The 20,388-nt window shown below is 31.7% G+C and overlaps 1 protein-coding gene across 1 annotated transcript in view; it reads right to left on the reverse strand.

Moving 5' to 3' along the window:
• Nucleotides 1-2,856: 2,856 nt before the first annotated feature.
• Nucleotides 2,857-20,388, reverse strand: part of LOC134682971 (homeodomain-interacting protein kinase 2-like) — a 36,572-nt gene continuing 19,040 nt past the window's right edge. The window contains exons 6-14 of the mRNA XM_063541936.1: nucleotides 19,839-19,998; nucleotides 18,735-18,939; nucleotides 16,976-17,061; nucleotides 16,405-16,608; nucleotides 15,303-15,388; nucleotides 14,729-14,992; nucleotides 13,445-13,539; nucleotides 11,998-12,652; nucleotides 2,857-11,261 (exon numbers count right to left, since the gene is read on the reverse strand). Of these exons, the coding sequence (XP_063398006.1) occupies nucleotides 10,904-11,261; nucleotides 11,998-12,652; nucleotides 13,445-13,539; nucleotides 14,729-14,992; nucleotides 15,303-15,388; nucleotides 16,405-16,608; nucleotides 16,976-17,061; nucleotides 18,735-18,939; nucleotides 19,839-19,998 (2,113 nt within the window). The 3' untranslated portion in view covers nucleotides 2,857-10,903. The remainder of the gene's footprint in view (nucleotides 11,262-11,997; nucleotides 12,653-13,444; nucleotides 13,540-14,728; nucleotides 14,993-15,302; nucleotides 15,389-16,404; nucleotides 16,609-16,975; nucleotides 17,062-18,734; nucleotides 18,940-19,838; nucleotides 19,999-20,388) is intronic.

Consider the following 20,388-nt stretch of genomic DNA (forward strand, 5'->3'; position numbering starts at 1 on the left):
TCCCATTCAAAAGACGTCAAAACGACAAAAACATGTTTAAAATCTCAAATATACTGTATGAGTATAAGCATATAAATTAAGACCAATAACATACAATCACTAACATAAACATTTTGCCCTATAATTACTACGTATTTGCCTATCCTTGGTAAATCGTTGAGATTGCTTCTCACTTTTTGTCACTTAAAGAATTTTGCGCTGAAGAAGATCTTCTGTGGTTTCCGGTGAATTAATTCAAACATTCTGATGACGCGAGACATAGTGATTACGTCATTGAGGCAACAAACAAGAAGAGATAATAGACGACTCCTACTGAACAAAGCAATATATTTGGCGGTTAATACATCACATTCTAAAAATATAGATGGACATAGATTTGATACAAAAGTCATCCATAAACGGACCAAGGAAACTGGAATTAAGCCAAGTCTAAATAAAAGCCTATAAGTGTGGAAACTAAATGAGAAAATCTAGGGGTCAACATACGATTTTAAGTGATTTGCAACTGTTTGCATATGTGCGTACTGTCAATGACAGGTCCTTCCCTTTTTGATTGTATTTTTTTCAATCTGGACTCGAATCTAAACATAAAGTATCTATCTTGATGTTTAAGTTGATATTGAGAACGTTTTGTCGGGGTGAAATGCAGTTTCAAACAACTTGTGTAAGACTAAAGTGGTCTAATGTGCCCGGTTATAGACATTGTAAAATTAATGCAATGTAAGGTGAATAACTCAAACTGATTATATGCAACAATGAAATAGATTAAATTAAAATAGAATCTAATGTGCATGCGGTCATAATCATCTTCGATTTATAAATGAAATATCGAATCATCAAAATAAGTATTTCAGTAACATGATAGATGCCAGTAGTAGAGCAGCATCTGCTTACCCTTCCGCAGCTATGCGACCTATCCTTGTTTTAGTTGAGTACGTGTTCCTTAGGTTGTTTTTTTTTTTAGCTTTCTGTGTTGTGTTTGACTTTTAGTTGTTTTTCGTTGTTTGGTAGGTTTAATCTAACTTTGACTTCTTGGTGCATTGGTCAAATTTGCAATACGTCAACTATATTTGGTGTATGGAATGACTAAGTCATGAAGTTCTTACAACCTTTTCATGCATAGTCGAACATGTTAAATATCTTACACATGTTGCATAACCTTCCAAGACTTACAACATGAATTCAATCATGTTAATGAACGCAAAAAAGACATTAAAGCTTTGTGCTCTCTTGCGAACGAGTAACTCTAAAGCGAAGACTGAAGTTATGAGACAGATTTCACCGGTGTTACAAGGACTGTTTAATTTAGGCGTCTGCACAAGAGCAAACCTGGTTATCGATAAAATATTCAAAACAATTCTATAAATATATTAAAACACATCTTGCTGTTTATCTTTGAATTTGCAATAATAGTTGCACATTAATTTTTGAATTAAAGATTGCATTTTCATCATTCTCTTTAATTGCATAAAAATTATTTACCAAGTTTGATGGCTGAATAAATTGGTGGTCATGTGATTAGAATATGAACCCTGCTATGAACAACCTATACCAAAAAATGCTGTATCTGATTTTTAACAAGCTAGTAAACAAGATGAGTCCCTTGAAAGATATGTCACCCTTCAAAGACATATTATCCAACTTTGAGCTGACCAGTTTAAGCTGTTGTTCTTTGTAAAGAAACAATAAATATCAATGTTTAAATTTAGGGAGAGTTGATGAAAGAATCATTTTTAAGTCGGTGAGAACACCATCTTTTTATGTCGGTGTGAACACTATCTTTTTAAGTCGGTGTGAACACTATCTTTATCAGAATGGCAAGTCCTGTCACTGGTCAAGTTGTCGTATGCCAGATTTTTAATGCACTAATTCACAAGCCTGTTTAATTCGGTGAGGTTTTTACAAGTCTGTTATATTGGAACAACCACTGGGCCGATGTCACTGCTGGTGGATGGTTAGTCCACAAGTCATGAAATTTTAATGAACACAAGTTTTCTGTAAATTAACTTCTTATAAAATCTTCAATATTCAGAACATGTTTTTCTCTGCAAGGGATAGATAGCCTAACTATATTCTTAACTTGGTATAACCAGAGAGAAAATTGGATCGTCCAATTAAATTTTTGTTGTTGGTATCAATGCTTTCCCACTTTGTTTTTGATTTTGCGTTCCAACTGTTAAGATACCATAAACACTAACAAGTTTTGTGTAAATGATTTTTTTTTAAGTGCTAGGTCACAAGATACTGTTATAGTATTCTTTTTGATCGTCTTTGTAAATTATTACTTTTACTGTTTAGTCTGGTGTGGCTCAGTACTTGTACATGCTATTAATTTGTTATTGTGCTATGGTGATTTTTGTATTCTTGTCTTTAGTTTTTGCTAATGTGCTTTGTCTATATGCCTTTTTGTTTATCTTTGTGGAAATATTTGCTTATTTTTTAAGTGATTTAGATTATAACACAATGTTGAATGCTGTACCCCTATTTGTGACATTTTTAACTATTATGTCTGTTTGTTTTGTTCACTTATTGTTGTCAATATAATGGAATGTATGTGATTGTCTTTAAAGCGAGAGGTTTAGCTAGCTATAAAATAAAACCAGGTTAAATCCACCATTTTCAACCTGAGAAAATGTCTGTATCAAGTCAGGAATATGGCAGTTGTTTTGATTTTCCCATTTGCTTACAGCTTTGGTATTTTGTAATTTACTTTTTGCAGACTTTCTATTCTAATTGGGAAGTTGCAATTTTCGGTTCTTTCTCATTTAGTATGTTGACAATGGTTGGAAAACTTCATTCAGGAAGAAGAAGGTCAGCTTCTAAGATTAAAAGCTGAGCAAAAGAACAAAATATAAATCAAGTGAAAACAAATTTTATTTCCTATTGATCCCAAAATGTGAGTAACTACTACTGTCTGATATATCAAAGGAAACAAGCTGGTATTAGCAACCCATACCGACGTGATTACTACGCTTTGTCGAAAATATTGCACACGATTAATACAAAATGATTAATGACGGAGTACACAATAATTAGGTACTTAATTACAAATATATAACTGTATATATCAACAATCAGAGAAAAAGGTTGGGAATACATTTAATTTGAGCTACAAGAGGAAAATATGGTTATTATCTATCTAATTATCCCTTATCTAATTGCTCCCATTACTTAACTGAAAATTTTGTCCCTTTTTTTCTAATCTATCTATATGTTTTTTTTAAAAATTAAATCTTTTCCTTTATTAATAGGTAGAATTCAAAACAAATATTTCAAATTAACTTTAACCTAAATTGTAAAATTCAACATTTCTAACAAATAAATTGCAATAAAATCATGAATTATAACCAATTAATTTCATTCATTAAAAATAAAAATTTAATAACTTTTTCTTAGGCAGACCAATTTTTCTCTTGTGTGTGGGATCAAAACATAAAGCATAAAATCTATATAATGCTGATCACAAGTGTGGGCAAAGAGACAATCAACTACATACCCACTGTAATGTGGTTAGGGGAGTACAATGAGATATGGCAATCACATGATAAAAGGGGGGAGTAAGTAGCGTGAAACCGTTCAAACAAACTGACTAGACGATTATTACATATAAAACCATTAAAAATATTAAAATAAGATTAAAATAATGATTAAAAATGTGCTCCCATATTGGCTCCACTCTGGGTTTCATCAATGAAAATACAAAATGCATCAATATTAAGAATGATAATGCCTCTGTGAATAGGGTATGGCAGTGAACTTGTGAAACAATGAAATCATTTGAATTGAAAAATACTTGTGAAAAGATAAAGTTCATTTGTATCTAAAAAACATATTTAAAACTTCAGCAATACTTTTTAGTTATCTAATTCCAAAATCTGTTGTTTCCAAAATTTCAGTCAAACAAAAACAATTTTTAACTTTTGTAAATTAACCCAATTAATGCTAACTAATCAACTTATAACAATTACTTAACCTAAACTCTTTTCATAAAAACTGATTTTTTTTTAAAACAAGTTGATTGCCACAAGAAAACTTTTTTTCTTTCGAAAGAACATTTTTATACAAATACAAGTCAACAATATAAAGATCCAACAATACATCTTAGCTGCCTTTGGTGGCAGGGGTCCACAATGGTATCCTACAACTTCTATTTAATTTGTAGATCAGAATGAACAATCCCTTGTAAACAACCCTTATTATGAACTCTGGGAAATTAATACTGTAAAGTATTGGAATCCCTATAATCTGAACTAAACTAGAAATTACAGTTTTTAAGTTATAGCACACAATACAGCTAGTCAACATTTAATTCACCACACCACACACATCCCCCTTGACCGCCCAAAAAAACTATTTACAAGAAAGTACTTTTTAAACTTAATTTAGAAAAAACAAATACCTGAGAAAAGCCTTAGGGCTTGTTTATGGCAGAACCTAAATAATGTTCAGTCTCCCTCTGTTCATGGTGCATGAATTTTTTTTTCAAAATTTTACTGTTTGAAACAACAAAAACAAAAAACCTTGATCTTTCTTTGAAAAGAACTAATTAATGAGAAGAAAATTGTATGTACCAAAATTATTTTCCATGTACATGTATAACAGAAGTGGGTTAACATTAAAATTTATATTAAACCTAGCTGTTGTGAACTATATGTTGACTAGCTGTAGCCATTTTATACATTTTTTGTCAATCCGGGGCACCAAAAAGGTCAATACAAAAAGCACTAGACATGGAATGTATCAAAGCCATCTTGAAAGACAACCAGAGTGTGCCTCATCAAAACTATGTGGTAAAATAATGACTGATGATAACTAGAGTTACATATTGTCATTGGTTCAAAAATTGGTTTCTAAAAATGGTACACATTTACAAGTGCCTCATGAGTTTTGTAAGTTAGATTTTCATTTTAAATAAATTTATTTCATTGCAATGCTGTTACAGTGTCATAAGAGGGTATATTTGAGTGATACGACTGAAAATTTTAAAAATTACAGTATAAAACCTCCTCAAAACAAAGTTTTTTGATTTTTTTTTAATGAGTAATCTGTTTAATTAACTGAAAAAGATTAATATTTGTCTTTCTGTTCAATTTACAAAACCAAAATCTAAAGAGTACTTAAAATTCAAATTTGATATCAAAATTATATGTCAATCTGCATTCTCAATTATCTCTTACTATACCTGGTATTAAAACATATTACAGTCTTAAAACTTGTTTCACACTACGGTACCGATTTCATAAAACAATTCTTAAACAAATGACCCTATAAAAATATTTCTAATGATAAAAGCCTAACGTAATGATTAATTATGAGATCATACTCTGAATAACAAAGCTAAAAACACACACTATGATACAAAAATATTATCACACATGCTGACACACAAGTGAAATCTACAAGCTCCTATTAACATCTACATCTTATGAAAAATAATAATAATAATAATAGTAATAATAATAAAATAATGTTAAAATAAAAAGACTAATAGGTTAATTGAACACAAAACTTCATTCCAGTAAAAATGTTAAAAATGCCATCAACACTGTATATAATACATCATAACTAAAATTTACAGTGATTTTATGTCAAGTTTTGAAATCAATATAAAGCTATCCAGTAAAAACTGTTTTTATTTTGCTTCAATATGGCTTCAATATGAAGAATATTTGGGTTAAAGTTTTCATGAAAAAAAAATCAAATGTATCACCTGACAAATCTATAAAGGATTTTTTTTTAATTTGAACAATTCTAATTCTAACAAGCTTGAATACTATTTCTTCAATTTGTCTTCATATCTGGTTATGTATGGTTTTGCCAAAAAATATGAGATAATCATCTAGATAAGGAACAGGTAATGTAGATAACGGGGAGTAAATATTTAATCTACACCCCAAAGGGAGATAACTAAATCTAATCTTCTATGTGGAGACAATAGATTTATAGATATGTGAAAACTCATGAAAATATTTTCAATCTAAACTTAACATAAAACCACTGTAAAAATATCAATCTAATCAATACATATTATATCATATTTCAGAAAAATATCTACTTCAGGGGCAAAAAAATAGTAAAATAGGTCAAATAACTATGTCAAACTAACTTTACAGATATATTTATATATGTATATATATATAAGTTTAATACTTGTCTGTGTAATCTCAAGCTACGTCTATATCAAATTAGTAATTTAAATAATTTTAGATAATTAAGTTTTTGTTTGTTTATCCACTACAGTGTGTCTGGCTATGCTAATGTTGATTATTTCTTTGACATCACGAGACAGAAGATACGAGACTAAGAATCACCTAATTATGAAAAGACACGTCTAAAATGATGACAACAATACTTTAAAAGTCTCTGTTTAAAATATATAAAGCTAAATCTTTTGGAAGAAGCAAGAAAAGCACCCACTAACGATGAAAAATAAATTTCCGAATATCAATTATAGAAGCCTAACAAAAAATGAACAAAAACCAAACCAAACAAAATAACCTGTACTGACCTAAACTGAATATAATATGACTTTTTCTCAGTTTTTGATTATCACATGAGCAAGTATTTCTTCACAACATTCTAATTCATTGCATATACTCCATATCTTATGAAAATACCTATATTTAACTGCTTTGACATTACTCTGAGAAATCTTATATATAACTATTACATATTTCGAACATTACATCTACTTTTGATATTGTCTACAAATTTTATAACCTAGCTTCAACATTTCACGTTTCTATTTCATTCTCTCTCTTTTGATCAATTTTTCCAACATATGATTTAAAAAAAAATTAAAATAATCCATGTGTCTACGATCCCACCACAAAAACTATGTTTGACAACTACCCTGAGTAATTATACTTTATTTTCAAAGCATGCTATATGTACTAAATATAAAACTCTATGGCATGATATACCCCCAAAAACTACTATTGCAAAAAGAAATCCAAATGTACCAAAATGGGCAATGTTGAAAATTACAAACTACATGCACAAGAATTAAAAAACACAAACAAAAAAATTCAACCATTCACCACATCAACAGAATTAAAAAAATTCTTCAAACATTCAAAACTAACTTGAATAAATACCATTAAACTATTAAATATGTGCTAAGATTAAATAGAATAAAAAAACTAAACTTGATTTAAAACTTTCTGTTAGATCATTGTTAATTTGTGTTTAAAGGAACAGGTAGCTTTGATTAATTCTATCGTTTTTGAAAATAACAGCCCTTTTTAATTTTTTAAACATCCAAAATTACAACCCACAACACTAAAAGTACTACATGCATTTTTTTGCTATTTTCCTATCTCACACTCAAAAATTTAAGAATTGATATCCATTTGCTTTAAATCCTATTCCAAAAAATTCATCCTTCCAATTTATCTAAACCAAACTTCTTTGTATACAAATAACATGAATTTGATATGTAATTCTAAACGGTCTGATGACTTTTCTACACGGTCAGTTGACCTCTAGCACCACTAATATCACACAATACCAAACAGAAAGTTCCAAATGTCTATAACAATACGATATAAATAACAAGTGCACCAGTTGATAAAAAAATCTACACGTAATGCTGAATATACAAGGCAAATAGAATACACATGGTAAATGATGAAATGATTGGTGTACTGACCAGATCTATACAAGATGTTTGGTAACAAGCAATTCATCCATATAGCCCTTTGTAATTTAATTACCTAACTATTCATATTCATAATATCATAAAATCACAAAAAGACAAAGTTCATTTTATCAATCTTTAATTTTTTTAAATTTTAAATGCAACCCTCAAGGAATAATGCCTTACAACTTTCAAAATACCCATGTTTTTATACTCGGTCAAAAGCTCCTTAAAGTTTTATGCTGAATTAATAAATTGTTCTTAAAATATCTTATCTTACCCGCTTAAAGACAGTTGAGATTTATCAAAATACAGGTACTTTTAATTCATTTTAATATTGATCTTAAGCATGTCGTCAGAACATCTTGCATATTTGGTCCAAAAAACACTTAGTTGACATGGAAATGGATTGAAAGACACTATAAATACTGGCAACATGTGAGGTGATATATGTATCAAAACTAATGAAATAAACATGTCAAACAGACTGGCTGTAACTTTTATACGGACATTTACATGCTTTCTTTAAGAAAGAATACATCTTAAGTTCTTTTTCTTACAGTTGACATTATGCTTGAACTAATTTCTCTCTCAGACAACAGCAAAAGTGCTCGGTGTTTCAAAGCTTCCTTTTTTTAATCATTTTTTACCACTAAGGAAGAAAACATACATAATGATGTTCATTTTGTCAAATTTTGAACCCTTATTCACTTAAAGAGCCACTTATTTGTGATCATTTTTTTCCCACTAAGGAAGAAAATGTACATATTGATGTTCATTTGGTCACATTTTGAACCCTTATCTAATATAAAGAGCCCTTACCCCAGACAAAGTCCAAGAAACAACCATTCTGTGGACAGATCTGTAATGTTTTGATGAAGTAACTATGCAAATCTTGAGTATCACAATAAATCGGTGCATAAACAACATTACAACTATACTGGAAGTTGTTAATAAGATTACAGTTAACACATGGCCACTACACACAATTAAAATACATCTACAATACACAAAAAAATACCATTTTGTCCGTCTCCAAAGTGAAATCACCATTCTACCTATATATACTGAACACTTATTTACAGGGAGACATTTAATTACAATAATAATCATAGGACTAATAGTTTTGTATTAGTATATTGCTCTAATGCAATACAGCCTTTATAACTGATTAGTATATTTCTCCAATTTATAATTGTACTGAGGCTAACAAAAATATATATATATTTATTAATATAATGTTTTCTTGCTATACATTTAGATGAAAGTGAGTAAAAATGGCACCATATATAAAACAAATCTACATGATTAGTTGATAAATACACACACAGACACACAACATGTACAAATTTGTTACCTTATTTCACTTAAATAAATTTGTGCACCAAAATCTGAACTAAATTCTTTATTTACATCTTATCAGAATTCTATGTACAATTACTTCCCTTTAAAACTTCATTCGTTTTCTACTACATTTCATTCTGTAGAAAAATATTTTCATTTCATTTGTATTCTATATATAGAAAATATTTGACAATTTATAGCCCTGGTTAAAAATTCTTTGGCAAATCACAGATCATGTAACTGGAGGGCTAACACTTTAAATAAAAATATTAACAAATCAAATTTATCAAGTGGCACAATTTTATTGCTGTGGAAATTAATCGTATATGTTTCCAAGTCCAGCACACCTTTTTAAAATTCATGTAGAATATTTGCATATAACTATATCCTGTCCGTGCAGGGATATATTGTGATTCCACTCGAGAAGCAAACAACATGTGGCCACACCAGTTGTCTCCATATCTGATTAAAAATTGTCGAAAATATCTCTCTCTCTTCTTGCAAAAATTTATGGAGACATATTTGAAGGCACTACCATTTACTTATGAGCAACAGACTGATTTCATCATCACCATCAACAACAAAAATACTACAGAACACCCATTATATGTACAACTTCTCCTTAGTACTGTTACAGTGCTAGTCAATCTATTACACTAACATAAGCCTTATCACATTTGTATTCATTTCCTCATCATTTCAGGCAATTTTCAATGTACAAATTTCCCCATCTTACAAATTACCTAGAACTAAAAATCTTAATTTTTACAGTTCATCATAGTTTTATAATGACAATATCAATTTATATATATTTGCACACCTATACTGTCAGGGTTCCTATAAATACAGTGTTTTTTAAAATCTAAATCACACCTCTGAGACAAACTGTAAACACAGCAATAAAAATGTTGCCCCTGAACTTTCTAGACACTGAAAGCTAATGTGTCTTGTTTATGTCTCTAATAAAAATAGCCAAGAAGGAAAACAAAATCAACAGAACTCTTGAACTACATTTAAATGCATTAGTGGAAACGATAAAATAGTACGATAAAATGCTCTAACAATAACAGTGTGTGATATGACAAAAGCTAACATTCTACATGTACCACACTAAAAATCCATAAAAAGCTTAAAAAAACACCATCAAATGTTTTGATATACTGAGGAAAAAAACTGGTTGTATAATTTGAAAACATGGTTTATCCTCTTAAATAATACTTTCTTGTCTTTTAACTCCTTAGTGTTCCTCCCAACCTCCATTACCAAATATATCATGGACATGCTTAAGTCTACAACTTTTTTTGTTTAAAAAAAATAAAACCTAATGAAAAATGAACTGCTTTAATGAACTGAGATGTGGGAAATACATCATCGAGCAAGAAAGTCAATGACAAAAAGGGAAAGGGCATTTTAGACACCACTTAGTTTTAAAAATTGATAATCATTCAAATTAAGGAATGTAAAATAATGCTATGCTTTGAATTTTTTTCCTGCTATAATTGAAAATGTGAAATATTTACAATGACATATGAAATTAAGCTGCACAAAAAAAATAATTAATCGATCAGTTATTTCTGAACTTTTATTTTTAATGATTTAAAATTCTGGATAACCTATATTGTTATGAAAATAACGTGGCAAGAAAACTCTCATAAAATGCTTATTTGGACAATATCTTTTCCAATTACATACAACCAGTTTTTCAGTTGAAAATTGACAATTAAAATATGTTCAAACTATGATTAAAATTTTACAACATTAACAAAATTTACATCACACTACTGAATAATAAACGATAAAAAAAGCTTCTGATTAAAAAAAAACCCCAAGCACTCTGTGCGGCCCTAAGTTATAGGAATGATATAGTTGCCACATAGCACCAATGAAAACTACAAAATCTATGGAAATTTACATGGAACATCACGCAAAATACTGAAAGGGTCTGCCCTTGTTTGGGCTAAGAGGATATGTAGCATAAAGTCCTGCTGATGCCGGATTCAAGCTCCCAAGACCACCATACTGTGAAGCTAACTGTGGCTGATACTGTACTGCCGGTATGGTGGAGCTCTGTAGAACTGGATGAACATGTGCTGGCAGTGGGTGGGTCGTGTACTGGACATGTCGTGGACTCTGATGGGCAGGCGGAGGGGCTACAGTAGGTGAGAACGGTGCATACTGGCCCATTCCTGCAGGGATGGCAACTTGAGGTTGCTGATGAGCTGGCAACAAATAATGATGAACAGGGCTTCCTTGTAATGTTGGCTGTCTTCTGTAGTCTCTGAAATATTGAGCCATCAGATTTTATAATAAACAAACCAAACACCAAATATAAGTTTTATTTATGAAACTGTAAATATTTTCTTTTCTTTCCATTCAATATTTATTTTATTTTATTTTATTTTGCTACATGTTGAAGACCACTGTGACTTTGAGATGAAGAACAGCAATAAAACTTTTCTTTTTATTTGCTGTGCATGAACTGTTTTTGTGTCATGGATGAATATGCCATATCCTTTGTTTTTCTATTTTTCTATTATTTTAGTTTGTTTTCTTAGTGCATGATTAAAGTATAGATCAAATACTGTAAATTAAAAAAGTTATTGCAATGCTTTAAAAAATGCAAAAAATGGAACAGATAATAAAAACTTGTATTCATGATTTCAGAAGTGATTTATTTTCATCTGTTTCTCACTCACATTAATTAGATCTCACATGTTTACCAGGTATCAGTGATGCACAACAATAAATGCACAGATAAATTTCTGAATTAACAGTACTGTAAATTCAGAAATTAATGCGAGGTTTTTATTATTGCGAAAAATGCAACTGAGTTGTAAACGCAATAATTTAAACTCGCATTTTGAATTAATTTATATGAATTAAACATGATTTGTCTCACATAGTAAAATTTAAATCGCATTAAAGTCTAAAATGACAAATTCGCAATAATAAATGCACGCAATAATTTGTGAATTAACAGTAATTTATTTGAGGAATGTAATTACGAATCTTACCGATGTACTTCTAGTTGAGGTCCAGCATTGAGAAACACTGGCTGACCAAATGCTATTCCTGCCTGAACAGGTGACAGCTGATTTGTCCCTCCTGTAGAAAAGTTCAAATTACTTGGCTTATGCTTTTGTCCAAACAATGCACTGCTGTAAATGGCATTGGCGGCTGACAATTTTATTTGTGGATTAGGAACTGATCTGACAGTGGGCGACACATATGCCAATTTTCCATGATTTGACGTGTGTGGCATATCCAGTTCCAAGGGAGGCAATTTCACCTCTTGCTTAGGACTCCTACCTCCACGAAATCTATCAAAACTTGACATGGACGAGGATGAGTGAAGGGCCTCTTGCTTTGGCATGCTCACAAAAAATGGTGAAACTTTAGCCTGCTCCCTTTTCTTAATTGGATCTAGCAAGCCTGACAATTCTGGTGGCACAAATGAAATAGGATTACTAGAGTTCTGTAACTGCATGCCACTGTATGGATATGATCTTAAACTATGCTGTGCCTCACTAAGTAATGATCGTTCAAGGTCTTCATGCTTAATTGGTGTCAAATTGATTTGTTTCTTGAAATCTAAGTTGCTGTCCTCTAAGTCTGAATCTTGTATGTCAGAGACTAATAGATGACTCATAGGATTTACTCTTGGTGAATCTAAAAATTTAGAATAAAAACCTTTTAACTTCTGAGCGATGCAATGCCGACATCATAAACTGAAACATATTTTTTTCTGCTTAAACTCTTATATTTTTTAAACATCATCATTAAAATATTTCATTGATTAAGAAGTTGTTTTTTAATAATAAAAAAAGATAAAAGGATTTCTAGTCATGCTAGTGTGGACCAATTAGCAAAAGGAAAATCATTTTACATGTGAATCTAGATATTTTAGCTCCTTTTTCAGTATATATTTTCACTTGCATAAGGAAAGGGAGAGAGCCATACTCTCTGCATAGGAACCTTAAGGACAGATATGAAATGCCAGCTGCAAGACAAAATATCTACCCCTAATCTTACAAATGATTTTCTAGCTGCAGCTTGAAAATTCCATTCTACATTCTTGTTAACCAACATGGTAATACCTACTTACATGATGCATAAGTTTTTGTCTTGATGTAATTGTCAATCAGTCTTATAAATGTATTTTAAAACTCACTAAACCATTACAAGATAATTCACTTACAAAGGCTACTTCAAATTGGGTCAAGTTTATTGATTTATTTTGGTTCAACAAATATCATTATTCAAATAAAGTTTTATTTGTGACAACTTTTTCTTCTTCAAGAAAATATAGATGAATACTTTATAAGAATGTGCTTATGTATGAGGCTAATTGGTACAGTGCTGAAAAGAGTGTCTTTTTCTCTCTCTCTCATTTCAATGAAGATATTAAAATTTTATGTATCATGTTTGTATATTTGATCATATCTATACTGTAAAACATACCTGACACACCCCCTGAACCAAACAAGTTCCCATCCAATGTCTTCTGATCCAGATAAATATTTCTATTTTGATGATGATGGTGATGATGATGACCCCTGATAAAAATATAAAATGCATCATATTAAAAATTCACACATTTTCATATATAACTTAATTTTCTTAACAATTTATCTGCAACATATGTAAAAAAACCAAGAATGTGTCCATAGTACACAGATGCCCCACTCGCACTATAATTTTCCATGTTCAGGGGACCGTGAAATTGGGGTCAAAACTTTAATTTGGAATTAAAATTAGAAAGATCCTATCATTGGGAACATGTGTACTAAGTTTCAAGTAGATGTGACTTTAACTTCATCAAAAACTTTAACCTGAACTTCGCACTTTCATTTTCTATGTTCAGTTGACCATGAAATTGGGTCAAAACTATAATTGGCATTAAAATTAGATAGATCACATCATGGGGAACATGTGTACTAAGTTTCAATTGGATTGGACTTCAACTTCATAAAAAACTACCTTGACCAAAAACTTTAACCTGAAGTGGGACAAACAAAGGGATGAAAGGAGGCACAGACCAGAAAATATAATGCCCCTCTACTCTGGTAGGTGGGGCATAAAAGATATATCTAAGTAAACCTGTTTTCTTGGTCAAGTATGGTTCAATACAGACACATCAATTAGTAACTTGAATATATCTGAGTATATATGTTTAAATTGCATCACATGGGCATTTGTTAGGACCTATAAAGAATGTTCATCTCACTGCACTTTGTTAGGCAAGGAAAAGACAAAGCCTACAATATACATAACTGCCCTCATGAATTTGTTTTTTTTCAACCTGCCGACAGTGGACTTGCCCTCATGGCTCACTCTAGCAATATTCTTTATTTGGTAAAAATATTGATTACAAATGCATATCTGCTTTTTTCAATTAATTTCACTTCAAAGTCTTTCAATTTAACAAAAGAAATTGTATGCCCACCAGTCTTCAAGATGAACTATTAAATCTACAGGCCCGAGCTAATTTTTTGAAATATTTTAGTTAAGAGTCTGTTGGCCTGTAGATATGATTTTTACAGGGCCGAGAGCAATTTTACTAGTCTGGGCTGCCACTCAGCGTGAAGACTGCCACACTCCTATGGCTATGGGTGGGCAGAGTGAACAATCTAAAAATATTATCCCCCAGGGCCCACTCCCACTGAGGATGGGTGCACAAAACAAAATCCATCTGAGCTGTAGTGTAGCTAAATAACTGTCCTGTTTTTAAGTTTATCGATCTACCTTCTGTGATGTTTTCCTTCTCCATCATCTTCACTATCAGAACTAATGGTGATTATACTATGGGCGGGGCTGGGAGTGTCAGCTATCACAATAGTCTGACGTTCTCTTCCAGGACGCCCAGGGGCATGACTACTGTTCCCATTGGTCCAATCACACAAAAGGGCAGCTTCTTGTTGTAACAGTGTATCTGGTGGAGTATTCTCTTTCACTCTCTTCTTCACTGGTGAAAGATGAGTTGACGTAGGCTCTTTAACATAACTTCGACTATAAAGAAAAACAAATATTTTCATTTTGCAACCGATGATAGTGTTATAAACATTTTTTCATGCATAAAGTGGTCTGATTTGTAGAGATATACAATTATGAAATAGCAACCTAAAATGACAAACAATATCAAGAACTCTTTTACAGTTTCATACAACAACACAGAACTCATATTTAATTTGATATCAGGCATCATAACAGTTTCTATCTTTTAATTTAGCAAGTATGAAGGTCAAGTTTTTTTTAGCAACTACTGATTGAACAAATTTTTTCCAGGACAAACATTTCTAACTTTCCTATATAATCTTACCTTTGTTTCCTTTGCATCTTGTTAGATATATCATTATTTCTGTTGTACGGATTTGACATCATTTGTAAGTGTTGGTTCTGTACTGCCTACAATACACAAAATATTATTACAAATAAATCTTTGATTACATACACACATATATATAATGTTAAAAGTTATGCAAACTTTATTAAGAAATATAATTCTAACTGTATAAGCTGGTAGCACTACTATTCAAGTTATCTCATCAATACCAATCATTTTCCAAGTATCTTTTCTTTGGTAAGAATGGAAAGACTTCTGGAGTGGTATTCTTTTACTTAAAAGCTTAATAATACATTAATCTGTTATTTGAATATTTGAAATTTTCACTTACAACATTATCACTTTTACCTCTTTTATACTTTAAAAAGTTGATGTAAATTGTTTCTGAGATTTTTAGGTATGTTTCATCTATAGTGTGGAATATTAAAGAGATTTGAAAATGATATATGGCAAATTAATGTATGTTTCGCATAGATTGTGGCACATGTTTTTTAAGTATGTTTGACAAAGATGCAGCCATATAAAACAATATTGAGAATGGAAATGGGGAATGTGTCAAAGAGACAACAACCCGACCATAGAAAAGACAACAGCAGAAGGTCACCAACAGGTCAATATAGCGAGAAATTCCGGCACCCAGTGGCGTCCTTCACTTCAAAAGTATATTTTGGAGATAATTGTATTGTATTTTAAGCTCTGTCTGCATCTGTTTACTGGCAACGCTTTAGTGGAGACAGGAAACTTTTTTGCGACCATCAAAACCCCAAAAGCCGTTGGAGTTTAAATTCCAATATTGTTATCTCCATTCTAATGAAACTGACAGAAAACAACGTTAAAACATGTATTTAAAATTTGTCATATGCTGTCTGCCCTTGCACCTACGTCCCATAGCATCAATTGTCAATTGATGCCATGTAAATAAGTGATGTTATCCAATCAAAATGAACATTACAAAACGTTGTTATATTAGAATTTGCAATCTATATGTGGCATATTTCAATACATCAATTGTGGATCTGTAATACATGTATATCTCAGGACTATATCATTTTGAACCTATAATAATGATAGAACTTACTGTTTCATTCAACATTGCAGCAAGTGGACCATGCTCAAAGCCATCCAGGACCAGCGACTGTCTCCAACTCTCCTGTAAGGACTGTGATGCCAGGGTGTCTGCTAAGAGAGGCTGTTGCACTGATCTCTGTTGAGGTAGGCCTAACTGTTGCCATGAGCCTACCAAAACTGGCTGTCCTCCAGGCCACGAGTTTCCTGGAGCAGTCTACAAAATAAATATGCAATTTAATTAATGCAAATTCTGCTCAATGTCAATGTAGCTTTTTTGTTGTTGTTGCTTCCTTTGACATAGAACTGATAATTTTTTATTTTTTTTTATCTGCGATGGTTTTATTTTCAAGATAAATAAAAATGAAATAAGCAGGCAAGAAATCTATGATCTATGATAAGAAATAACTTTAAAAAGTAAACCTCACGCAATATTTTTCAATGCAGAAAATGTAATAAATGTATATATGCGAGAAAAAAACACAAAAGTTGATAGATGCAATGGACTTGGTTGAAATGTTGAATTTCAAGATTTTTGTTTTGTTTTTGAAATCAGTACAAATAAGCAATGGTTGACATATTACTTGTGTTATTAACTGTGGTTGTAGCTGTAAAGCTGGTGCCTGTGTAACCATTGGAATTGGATTGTATCTTGTAGGAGAACTCAATCCTAAAAATAGAAACAAATATTATGGTCAATTTCATTATCTATATCAGCTTAGACACTCTTCTTTCATTTCATTCAGAACTTTGCAAACGAACATAATTAGAAATCAACCTTCTTTATAAGTTGAGTATAACTATCAAATACAGAGTATTTCAATAGAAATATTGGTAGCCTGGAATCCATCATTATGATTTCAATATCTAAGTAATTGCATGCAGAAATATCCAATACTCTTCTTCCCAAACAAATTATCTTAGTTTTAGCTAGGGTTGTCTTTCTTGCCATTCCAATTACATAAAATGTTCAGCAAATTGGTCATACAAGAGGATTGTTTATATACTGAGTGCCAATGAAAAAGCAACACTTGGTTTTTCAAAAATAAAATTTATATTAGAAATGATAATCTTTCAAAATAAATTGTTCTTGAAAATTAACAATCCTAACAATAGATTGATATCAAACAAAAATGTTCCATTGTCATCTTTTAGACGCTATAGGTAAACGAAACATCCAATGTCGAATCATCAACTCACAGTCCTAACAAAACATGTTACAACCCCGTTGTGCAGCGCAATCTCGACAGCGCTGTGGAATTAATCATCCCGGACGTTAAATGTGATCTCGAGGAATGTTGTTCCACTTGTCTCGCATATCAAACTCAAGCTGACTTTATGATATTGGTGGTGGTTTTCATCGTCTAAACCATGTCCAACCTGATGCAAAATTTGCTCGATCGCACCAAAATCGGGCGAAACACATGACTTTTGGCCAAGATGGGTGTCAAATGTCTATGTAACCTCCACTGACGGTTTTTGGTACACAATGAATGATTTTTGGTCTACAGAATTCGATATTTACGTCTTATGGCCGTTTAGATGTCACTAAGGAAAAACTGGTGCTCTCTAACAATTTCTGCGCAAATGGTGCTTTACTGAAATTGCTCCAAAGGATCTACTGTGACCACCATTGAACTCTCGTGACCTTTGTTCACCCATCAGAGTCAATATCGAATATGTTCAAGACCAAATGTATCGGTCTAGCTGAGCGTTTCTTGCTTTTTGTACCCGGGATGTCGCTTATCATTAAATGATCCATTTTGGTTGAATTTGTGGATGATTTGGGTAATTGTAGAGGCTACAACTTCAGTCTTCTCGTAATTGTATGCAGTGAAAGGCTTCAGTGGATCATGCCAAAAACTGCATGTCGCTGGTTGTCAGAAAGTCATGGCATTTACTCAGATGTTTATTGCAGTTTCCTTAAAATAAGGGCGGGAAAATTCATGACATATGCCAAGCTTTAAATGACAAAATCATGAAAATGGTGTGTATGTTGAAAAGCGGTGAACTCGGTTTATGTCCGTTCAAAATAATCCTTACTTCGCATTTGTTCCAAAAATCACTCAACGTAAAGGTGTCGTCAATTGTCTTAAAAGTCATTTGAAACCAACTGTACAGAGTTCTTATATAAATAAAAAAAAATTATAAGATTTTTTTGAAAAACAAAAGTGTTGCGTTTTCATTGGCACTCAGTATATAAGGCCTTATTAAATCCATGGTTAAAAGTTGATACAGTTAATTGACATAAAAGATATCCTAGTTTCTCTTTCTTTTGACCGACTCTTTTGTAATATATATTTTTACAATTCATTTCTATAAAATAGCAATAGAAGTACCTACCCTGTATACCAGGAACCAGTACTGATGACACATGTATAAATGGATCAGCTCTGTTGAACTGGTTACTATTCCTAGGTGCTGTGAGCTGTGGATTTAGTGACTGTTGTGTAGGTTGATATGGTATGTATGGACGAGACTGTAGAGGGTACGGCAAGTACTGAAGTTCTGTTCCCTGATGTTGTGCAGTCATGTTCTGTGATGCCATCTACAATAAGTATTTCAACTTAATTAATAGTTTTTATTAAAAAAAAATTAAACAAACTAAAACCATTTATAAGCTTGAAGAAACTTTAAATTTCATTCTGATTGACATTTAAGACATTTTACAGCATTTAATAACCTTTAATTTATTTGCATTGTACACAGCTTTGAATTGTGAATATTGTCAACAGTAAAATTTAACTTAAACATACAAGAACTGAAGCATTATCAAAACCTGATTCATGGTACATCTTTTAGGTAAGCATAAAGTCACCATTTTTCATTTCCAATCAACCAAGATGCAAAAAAAATCATAATTTTACATTTGTTAAAAGTTAGTTATTATGCAAATTTTAGTGTTTATCACTTCATCTTTCAAGAAACGAAAATGATTTATAATGCTTGCCATTAATCCCATACCTGTGAATGTAGAGCGTTGATCTGGTTGTTAAATGTAACAGTCAGACTACTTGCCACTTAATCCCATACCTGTGAATGTAGAGCATTGATCTGGTTGTTAAATGTAACAGTCAGACTACTTGCCACTTAATCCCATACCTGTGAATGTAGAGCATTGATCTGGTTGTTAAATGTAACAGTCAGACTACTTGCCACTTAATCCCATACCTGTGAATGTAGAGCATTGATCTGGTTGTTAAATGTAACAGTCAGACTACTTGCCACTTAATCCCATACCTGTGAATGTAGAGCATTGATCTGGTTGTTAAATGTAACAGTCAGACTACTTGCCACTTAATCCCATACCTGTGAATGTAGAGCATTGATCTGGTTGTTAAATGTAACAGTCAGACTACTTGCCACTTAATCCCATACCTGTGAATGTAGAGCATTGATCTGGTTGTTAAATGTAACAGTCAGACTACTTGCCACTTAATCCCATACCTGTGAATGTAGAGCATTGATCTGGTTGTTAAATGTAACAGTCAGACTACTTGTAGTTGCTGGTACAAAGTTTGACATCAGTCCACTGTTCTGATTCACATCAAATAAGTTCTTTACAGACTTTCTACAGATCTCCATTGCTGTAACACTCTGCTTCACTCTGTAACAATACAATGTGCATTGTTAAAATACATATATTACAGTTGTGCATAAGGTCTGTTTGATCAAACACTCATGGTACTAGAATTTAAGAAATTTTGTAAGGATAACAGGTTGACCCATTCGTCAGTAGTTAGGGACGACATCAAAAGTTCAATGTAGAATAATAAACATAATTCATATAGTTTTTTTCACTGACTCCCATACTCCCCTCTTTCTTAATTTGGGAAAAAATGATTGACCAATAAGGATATATATATAAAATCGATGTCAATTAAATAAAATTTGCAGATATTTTGACTCCCCAGCCCAAACAATTTGAATTTTATTTTTTTTATTTTTCATTGATTTTTTTATATCGTCCCGTATGTTAGTAGTCATGATAATAATT

The sequence above is a fragment of the Mytilus trossulus genome, chromosome 9, assembly GCF_036588685.1.
Source record: "Mytilus trossulus isolate FHL-02 chromosome 9, PNRI_Mtr1.1.1.hap1, whole genome shotgun sequence".
In the NCBI taxonomy this organism is placed as follows: Eukaryota; Metazoa; Mollusca; class Bivalvia; order Mytilida; family Mytilidae; genus Mytilus; species Mytilus trossulus.